Source organism: Enoplosus armatus, chromosome 6, assembly GCF_043641665.1.
Source record: "Enoplosus armatus isolate fEnoArm2 chromosome 6, fEnoArm2.hap1, whole genome shotgun sequence".
NCBI classification, from domain to species: domain Eukaryota; kingdom Metazoa; phylum Chordata; class Actinopteri; order Centrarchiformes; family Enoplosidae; genus Enoplosus; species Enoplosus armatus.
Genome location: NC_092185.1, coordinates 12,525,135 through 12,534,689, shown reverse-complemented (window position 1 = coordinate 12,534,689; position 9,555 = coordinate 12,525,135). Strand labels below are relative to the sequence as shown.

Sequence of the window (9,555 nt, the reverse complement as noted above, 5' to 3'; positions counted from 1 at the left end):
TATAATCTTGTTTTAGAATACTTATAGTTTCAGTGCAATCAGAGTGGTATTTCAGAGAAAGACCCTATATGATGGTCAACTGCAGTGTCATCTGGCTCATGTTGTTCAAGTAGATTGATGAGGTTTGGGTGCCTAAGAAGTACAACATAGGCCTGCAGTTTTCTTTGCAACCGCTCTCTGTATAGTGAAGCCCTACAGTAGGTAGATGTGATGAGAAACATGTGAAAATCTAATGAGGATTGTTCTGCATTGCAATGAACTATTTCTTTACATTGGCTTTTTGAAACTAGTAACCGTTTTACTTGAATACACAAGAATGGATTTAAATATCTAAGATAATGCTTGTTTGTGCAATCCGTGATGTGAGAGTCTGTTTTTGGAAGCAGACTCACCACGACTGTCTGGTTTAAGAGTAGCCACGCTCAGCATACATCTTTCCCGCCGGTTCCTGCACATACTCCTCCGTCTTATCCCAGTCCTGCACCCAACCTCCGTTGAGCTGTGCAGTGGCCCCGTAGCTTTTAGCTGGGCCGGCCATCGCACCGTAGTTCTGCGTGATGTCTCCTGTCTCCTCGGCCAGCTCGTCCTCATCAATGAAGCCGCACTTCTCGTCGCTGGTTTCTTCAGGGTCGGCCCATGGCTGTTTCTCCCCAGATGCAAAGAGCCCATAAAACACCACGCCCCCGTAATGCACGAGGGAAGCAATGAGGAAGACGTACTGCCACTCTTCCCGGGTCTAGAGACAGAAAATAGTCAGGCTGAGTCACTTCTTAAAGGCCCTGATCATGTATGTTCTCAGCTGACTTCTTACTATGAGCAGTGGGCTCCTACGTTTTTTCACATGAGAGATTCCTGTGTTTGTGTTTTAGTCTGTGCTCTTCCCACTGGTTTGAAGTGAGTAGTTGGAAAAAGGTGATATCATGCATCTCTGTGCACCAATTAGGATTTAGCAACATCTGAATCAAAATCTGATGATAGTTGTGAGGTTGTCTACTCATGTTGCATTGTGTCAATACTTTTGAGTGTTAAAGAAAAATACATTTTCCAAGTTCTACTTCTGTGTCCCTGCATTAATTGTTCTTGCTCTTGTTCCTATCTCTTGTTACATGCTAAATATGTTCTTTTTTGAGTTTTATATCAAAATGCCTCTTGTTAGCTAACCCCAATGACGCAATATCATAGTAAGAGGTGTGTGTGGATTTCAGCTTGTTGTTATTATTTCCAAATAATGTGGTTGAGGTCTAAATTATTAATTTAACTTTTCTCCTCCTCCTGATCTAACAACGTGGGTGAAGGAAGTGTATATGAAGGTGAACAGTCCTACAGCTCCATATCACTCCACGACTCTGTGTCACGCTGTATTCACGAAGCCACTGCGACTTTTAAATGATCCAAACAAATCTGTAGTATTTCAATCCTTTAAATCCCTCTTGTAACTAAACCCTCCCCACATATTCTGCCGTTTCACTGTGACTTTAAAGTCTTAATAAACCAAACTTTCCTGTCTGCATTAACATTCACATCACTGTATGAATAGAAAAGACTCACCTTGTTCTTTGTCATGGCTCCCACTATTAGAGGGCAGACCATCCCTGACAGGGTACCCACACCGTTGGATATGCCCATGAGGATGCTGGCATAGCGAGGAGCGATGTCTAGATGGTTGACATTGAAACCTACAGCAACAAAGAGTGAACTCTCTCAGTTGTGTGCTCTTTTGAATGGCATTCAGATTTTGAACTGGAATCCATTGTTTCAAACTCACCTGATATTGCAAATCCACTAAAACCCACCGCCAGAACTAAGAAAGAGATGGCCACCCCCTTACTGTGAGAATAACCAACCACTAATAAGAGAGTGGCCTCCATACCAAACCCTAAAAAACAACAAGACAAGAGTTAACTGATGGACTGATGAGGAATTCTTCTACGATATCATGGTAACAGACAGAGACCCGATTATAAAAGCCTCACCTCCGCAGTTCATGATTTTCCGGACCATGGTGGTGGACATGATGTTGTGGGTCCGCAGGTAGTCAGCTAACTGGCCTCCTAAGGGCACGATGATGGTCATGACCAAGTGAGGGAGTGCTGACACTATTCCAACCTGAGAAACCATCAAACACTTGTCTGAAGCAAATGTGACAACTACAAAGAAACTGTCAAAACAAAAGTGATTCTTTCCGTCTCAGACCAAATCTTTGTGTCCGTTTCAACCTCTGAGTCCGGAATCACATCTGAGCAATAATTCACCTGCAGCCGTCACAGCAGCCCACCCTGAAGCTGAATTACACCTGCCAAACCAGCTTGATTCATGCTTCACACTCTTGAAAGATCATGACATTTTAAGATTAAAACAGATGAAATCTGTTGCTTTGTCTGACACAATCACTCATGCACAGTAAATAGGACCAGAAAACCACAGCAATTTGGCAGGTTGAATCAACATAATTCCATGTATCTGACTGAAACCGAAGTTTTTAAGTCAAGGCAAAACAGTTAGGCAAACTATTTAAAATGTAATAGGTCAGTGACTTCACTATATGCACTCATACTGTGGAGCTTGGCACCAATTGTGCTCGAGACAACACTCACAGTCAAAATGAGAATTATGTCTATGAGTCTGTTTCCCTGGTGCATGCTGGGAGGTTTCCCTCATACATCTGACTAAACGCAAAACTATTAACTTTAGGTTGACTCTAATGACAACTTTTAAACCTGCAACAACTAATTGTTTTGGCCACTTGTGGGCAGAGGAAGTGGTGAACACAACTTGTAAGCAAACAGTTGCTTATTTACACATTTGCCAGCAGTTACAGACCGATATTATCATTCATTTGGAGTTGTGTTTCTGGTCACCAGGTGAATGTAAGGCCAATATTAACTCTTTTAGCTCTGTTTTGGGGCTCTACCAACTCCTGAAGGAAATGTCACAAAGAAACCACCTCCAGATCCATGCAGCTTAGCTAAGTTACAGCTAGCTAGCTAACCTTAGCTTGTCCACTGACGTTAACGCCAGAAAAATACTATCTTAGTGGTTATGTTAGTTGGCTAGCTTGCCATTATAAGGGATTTATTTACCTTGCTGATTTCAAAGCCAAACACCTCTTCAAAGTATGCAGGCTGGCTGATGAGGAGCAGATAAAAGGTCCAGCTCCTGCAGAAGTTGGCCACGATGATTGCATAGACAGGCATGGAGGAGAAGAATTTCCTCCAGGGGGTCTTGTATTTCTGTTAAAACAAACAGAGAATCAGCTTGATGTACAGCAGTACATACGTGGTGCTTGGTGCTTGGCGTGGTATTAGGGATACAGATTGAGAACTCACTTCCATTGCACCCATCAGCTGGGCACTTTCGCCGATGCTCTCCTCGATGTAACGGCGTTCCTCGTCAGTGATGGTCGGGTGCTCTGCTGGGCTCTCGTAGGACACCAAGATCCAGAACATGTACCAAAATATCCCAAAGCATCCTGAACAGATCATGAGAATCAAACACTTCCGTCTTTACATTCTCATACTGTGCAGCCAAACATTGCTCAGGCCCACAGAACTTTATTTTAAATTCAAGTGGACATCCCAAAGTTCTCGAAGATACATAATGTGTCAGTCTGAATTTGGGGGAAATGTGTATAAAATGATGCACAAGATATCTAGAATATTTCCATTTGGTAGAATGGTGCAGCCACAACAATTTGTATTTGAATATTTCACTCAGCATAAATATCATGTAACAGCTTCAATTATCAGCTGGATCAGGCTGATACATAATATACAATATATGACACTGTCAGTGAGGAATAGGATGAGTTTTTCAACAAACCTTAAAGATACTTAAGAGGAATGTAAAGGAGAATGTTAACTCTAGCCAGTACGTAGCTGAACATTCGCCACATGACAATTATGTGATAATAGTACATGCTAAAACGTAGTGTAACAGTAGCAGAGAGAAGAGTGATAAAGACAGCCAACTACACAGCAATATATGGCTAAAGTTTGCTAACATTAGCAAACATTAGCCACCATACACTATTGGTCATACCAGACCATGTAAGGCCGCAGCAGCAAAACTCCTGATTGTATTGATTTGAGAAAGGGTGCAATTTATTTATTTATGCTTATGAATTTTAACTTTTAATTTGAAATAAAGATTATGTTGTTTCTGCTTTTAAAAGTGACATAGTCTACATTATTTTATAATTTTCTGTCTGTTTTGATGTGTGACATGACGCTGTCTTTGATGGGGATGTGATCTGTTTGCTCTGTTGTCCTGTTTTGTACTTGTCAGAAATCTCAATAAAGACATTTACCAAATAAAAAAGACATAGTCTCGCTTTAAGGTGTTAAAATTAAATCAACCCATGACAGTGGCACTCACCATACACATAGAAGACAGAGGACCATCCTGTGTACTGGACCAGGATCCCAGCCAGAGGCATGGCTATCACTGCACCAGCGTAGGATCCTGAGCAAGACAAAATATTATGACCAAGCAGAATTTGATCCAAGCTGCTTACTCAGAGAGCAGCGTTTAGTGACAAATGTGTTCGGTACACATTTACACACATTCCAGGAGCAATATTTTGTAATTGTAGACCTGCATTTCAGTGCGTTAAAGTAATATTGTGATCAAATCTATATGACACTAATGAGCTAACATGACTATGTGAGTAGATTTTGTACCACAGAAGGAGATGGTTGCCAGACGACTTCTTTCCAGCGGTGGAGCCCATTTACTCCAGATCCCATGGCAGGCTGGATAGGTCACTCCCTGCACAGTGACAAATGACATTACAGTCACACTATGAACACACATGGATGATTTCCCATTAACTTCAATACGCTTGTCTCAATTTGAGGCAAGTAATCTTCCTGTTTGATTTCACATCTGTTTTTCTTCCCTTTCAGTCAAGAGATTGTACAGGTAAAGGTATTCTGCTTGAGTGACGCAGTCTGTTCTCATTTGCCAAAGGCGTGTACAAGACAAATTGTAGTTAATAACAAACAAACTGACGTGCGTTGTAGCTGACCTTTCTAATAGAGAGTAATGGGTTAGGTGTGAGTCAGTGCAAATTCAAGCTGACTACCCACTTTGTGAAATAAAAACCTGAACTGCTCCCATTAAATCTTCATTACACACTAAGTGGCATACAATCAACTATTGATAGACACAAATTGCTGGGGCTTGCAGTGGGAGACACCCTGAAATGCTAATGTTTAATTTGCAGTAATAAGTCGATGGGCGCTGAACACGGGAGGCTCTCTCTCTCAATGGTCATGAGCTGCTATTGAAACGACGGTGTGCAGCAAAACAAAATAACAAAAGAGGATGACCTTCAGTCTGATAATAGCATCTCTCTCTGAAATCTTTTCCTTTGTGTTGAGCTGTGGGAGCCGCCTGCATCAAGTGGTTTTTATCTCTTTTGTTCCATGTGTTTTTATGTGAACATGGAGCTGTTTTGGCCAGCTAAACCAACATACATAAGCCCTGCTATTCAGGGTTTTACGCTGTTTGCTGCTTGTGGACTAATCTGACAATTGTATACAGTATAATGAATGGAACTTCTACATAATGGGCTTCATTCCCCACTGCAAATTTAAAAAGAAAGCCGGGGAGTTCAGTATGAACAGAGGGTTTCGGTAAAACGTGGTCAAGTACAGAATGTCAGGACAATTTCATTAGGGGTCGAGTTTAGCTCCAAGCTTCATAATGAGGCATCATTTCTGAGTCTTTTAAAGGTCAAGATGTGATGTGCAAACAGTGCATCAGTACCTCCACCAGCCCTTGTAATATCCTCACAAAGATGACACATCCATAGTGCGCCCGGGCGGCACTGGGAATGAACATGTTCAGGGTGGATGTCAGCACGATGGCAGCCCCAAAAACTCTGAATAAACAGTGTGTTGGGATTATTTGTCAGAATATTATCAAAACAAGATCATCTTATTCAGCAAGATACATGGCAGCAATATCGATCAATTTCAAGCTCCTGAAAGAGATTAAAACATTAAATAAGTTAAAAAATATATCCTGTGCAATGTTATACTGTATGATCCGTTACTACATACTGGTAGAATAAACACTGATAGGGGAGATGAATCAATCTTAATTGGATGCCACACACACACACACACACACACACAACAGGCAGTTATTCAGCTTCCAAGGGAGTGAGGACAGGAGGTGTTTGCAGCAGAAGGCGTCAGTGGGCTCAGCTGACTTGGCATGATGAAGCTCTTCAAAAGATTTGCATCTTATTTAGGCTCCATCCCCTCATGAAAAATCTAACAATCCGCTCATGTTGATGTAGGGGTACTTGCACTGCGGCCTCGTCCGGCTTTGGTTGCCTTTTATCTCCTCCTATTGTATCACTGTTATATTTACATGATTTCCTATTTAGGATTTTACATTTTTTTGTTGATGTAATTTGGTTTTCTTTCACAGTTTTGACTTATTGTTCTTTCGCACATTTGCTTTGCTCCTTTTGTCTAATTAAAGACAGCTGAGTAATCAGTTGTTAGTTATATAATGTGGTATAGAGGCGATATGGCCATTGAAATCATACTGCAGTCATTACTTAGTACCGCATTTCACACAGGGCTTTGGCTGATGTGGTTGCCATGCCTCTGAACATAAAGGATTAGGCATGGTCGTCCCGTGGGAGCTCATTAACATGAGGAGGCACGCCTGGTGGGCATCAGCCAAATCTGCTGTAAGGTCAGACTCCTTTCTTCAAACCGTGAGACCGACATCCACTGACTGACTAGCATAATATTACCTACATTATAAATTCAAATGGGGACTTATCCGCTACAGAGAAACTGCTATTTAGACATCTCTTTCTTCATACCCCAAACTCACTATTTGTTATCGAGTGCAGTTACCTGTTTGCAGCCAGTCTTGAGGAGATATACCCTCCCGGGATCTGAGTGACTATGTAGCCCCAGAAGAAGGATCCATGAATCATCCCCACGGTCTCCGGGTCCCAGTTGAATTTCGCTTTCTTTGAGACACACACAAATAAAGACACATTTTACTTTGATTACTTTTCCATTTCCCACTGTTAAAAAAAAACATGGCGAAACATATTTATTTTTGTCAACATATTAAGTGTAATCAAAATGTTAGTGTCAGTGGAAGACATTTTCAAAAGGTTTCTATTTTATTTGATGCTTTAACACCGTTGCAGCGACATAAGTGGGTAAATAAAGTGATTTATCAAGTAATTAAAGCTCAAAATGAGCTGCTTTTATAAGAAAATTACCAATAAAAATAAAACAACCTACACATTTGCTTCTATTTACTGTAATATACAGGCCCAACACCCGAAATACAATTTTAAAGTACATATAAACTCAATGAGGTTCTCCAGGTGTGTTTAACCAAAAGCTGTCGATCAGTCTATTGGCTCTGGCCCTCATCGACTGGGCTACGTCTAACATGTGGGCTCGTGGGGTGTAACGGGGCGGAGTTTACAGGCACCTCTTTGATGATGATCTTGCCGTTTTGATGGATTGTGCTGTTATTGACCATGCTGACGATGGCCACACCCAAGTTACACCGGATACCGAAGGAGATGCAGAAGCCGAGCCCGCTCAGCATAGCGATGATGTATCTGCGCGGAAGCCCGAAGCATGTGCAGTCACACAGGGGCGTCTTCCGCTCCGGGTCCGCCGTGGGTCTCCCATCCTCCGTCAGCTCGATCGTCTCACCTGTTTGCTGCCGCTTTTCCAGCTTCCTGCACGACAAGCCGATTACATGCTCTTTTTAGATCAAATTGAACGTCGACACTTGGATGAGTGAAATCAAAACATCCAGGCTGCTTTTAAAGGAAGAACGAGCGAGAGCTATCAGTGTGGGAAATATGGGATTTTGTTGATTTTCTGCAAAAAACAGCAGATACAAAAAATCCCTGTGTAAATGTATTTATTCACATGTCTCTTACTGGCTATTTCAGCTCATGCTACAGAGGGAATTAGCTTTCATCTTTACTTTATGCTCTTTCAGCGATAGGCCTTGACAATGTCTTTATTTTCTCTTTTTAATTTGGCTCAGGCCCCTCAAAGCCTGCACCCCTCTAGTTAAAGTCAGACAGCATTTTTTTTGTTCCCTGCTGAAATGCTCCATATTTATGTGAAAGAAAGGCTCGTTGGCAAACGAAGAGAAAATGACCTTAATACCGCATTGCAGCAATATCAGCATCATCGTTGTTTAGACTTAATTTTGCCCTTTTGTTTTTTTTTGGATTAGCTCTCATAAATATGGCGTTGGCATTTTGCTTTGGTTCTCGCTTGAAATTTGCACAAAGAAACGAAAGGTTCATTTAAAAACTAAACACTGAAATGTGAAGGCCTCATCCATGTAATAACAGGCCTGCCTGCTACAGCTTCCGTGAAACCAACAGATCTTTTTTTTCTTGCATAGCTTTGAGTCACGCTTCTGTGTTGCAGCCTGGAGTCATTTCAACAACTGAAAACCATTTTAGAACCAAAAAAAATAAACCAATGAGATGTGTGCCTGCACGAATGCTCATCTAAAATATGTATATTTTAGAAAAGCTTCGTGTTTCCAGATAATTCATGTAACATCACATTTTTTTACCAGCTAAATATTCAACCAATGACCATTTTATTCGCATTTCCAATGAGAATAATAATTAATTCTGCCAATCTGAAAAGCTGTTCCTTTATACATCCTGCTCCCTTACTCTGATTTTAAGCTGAAGATCTGTTTGCTTTACAGTCAGTTATCACTTTTCCTTTGAACTACATTTCATTCAGGTCCTTGTGACAGTAAAGAATATAGGAAGTCAATTGCTATGAAGTCCATCGATCTTGAATTAATATAGATGGATACATAAGGTAATAGATATCCCCCGACCTTGTGTCACGACTCGCTCTGTTTAATTAATTATTAAAAAACACCCACAGCTGCTGGTGGAGGGGATCATCCTCCAGGGAAATATCTGATCCTTAAATATTCGGGCCACACGACTCTGCTTTCAGCATCCTGTCCGTGATTCATCTCATAAAGAAGAGATTTCCCTCTTGATTTCACTGTAATTCAGACATTTAAAGCTAACGCTTTATTTCATGTGTGATGTGAACATCTGGACATTTTCTATTTTTAAGTCCTCATAATATTCAATTCTGCGATTAAAAAAAATGTGAATTTCTTCTTCTTACCTGTACAGGTTCCCGAGGGCCTTTCCTGCGATTTGTTTTAGTCCCTCTTTAGTGGTAGGGAGAGCTTTCTCCTTGCCGGGCTCCATATCCAAATTCTCTGAAAAAATTCTATAATACTACAACAAATGGAAGTGCTGCATTAATGAGCATATTGTTAAGATATTAATCCAAATAACGCGCCTCGGTCTTTAGAGCAGAAAACGTCTCGAAGTCCTGAAAAGATGAGCCAGAAAATGGAGAAAGAGGCGAAACACGTTCAGTGTGAAAGGGCTGGTTTCACAGTCACAAAACAGCAGTCAAATAAGTCCGCTTTTGCCTTGCGCAATGTTAATCCATACAGTGCCATGTTAAGATCCAGTCCGCGATTAGGAAA

At 41.1% G+C, this 9,555-nt stretch overlaps 1 protein-coding gene across 1 annotated transcript; it reads right to left on the bottom strand.

Moving 5' to 3' along the window:
• Positions 1–406: 406 nt before the first annotated feature.
• Positions 407–9,268, bottom strand: LOC139286182 (vesicular glutamate transporter 2.1-like). The gene is made up of 12 exons (XM_070906917.1): positions 9,183–9,268; positions 7,480–7,735; positions 6,882–7,000; positions 5,770–5,884; positions 4,680–4,767; positions 4,375–4,461; positions 3,327–3,469; positions 3,081–3,230; positions 1,974–2,106; positions 1,766–1,876; positions 1,549–1,676; positions 407–736 (listed from the first exon to the last, which is right to left on the bottom strand). Exons 1-12 carry the CDS (start codon positions 9,266–9,268, stop codon positions 407–409), a joined length of 1,746 nt encoding a protein of 581 aa, XP_070763018.1.
• Between the last annotated feature and the right edge of the window lie 287 nt (positions 9,269–9,555).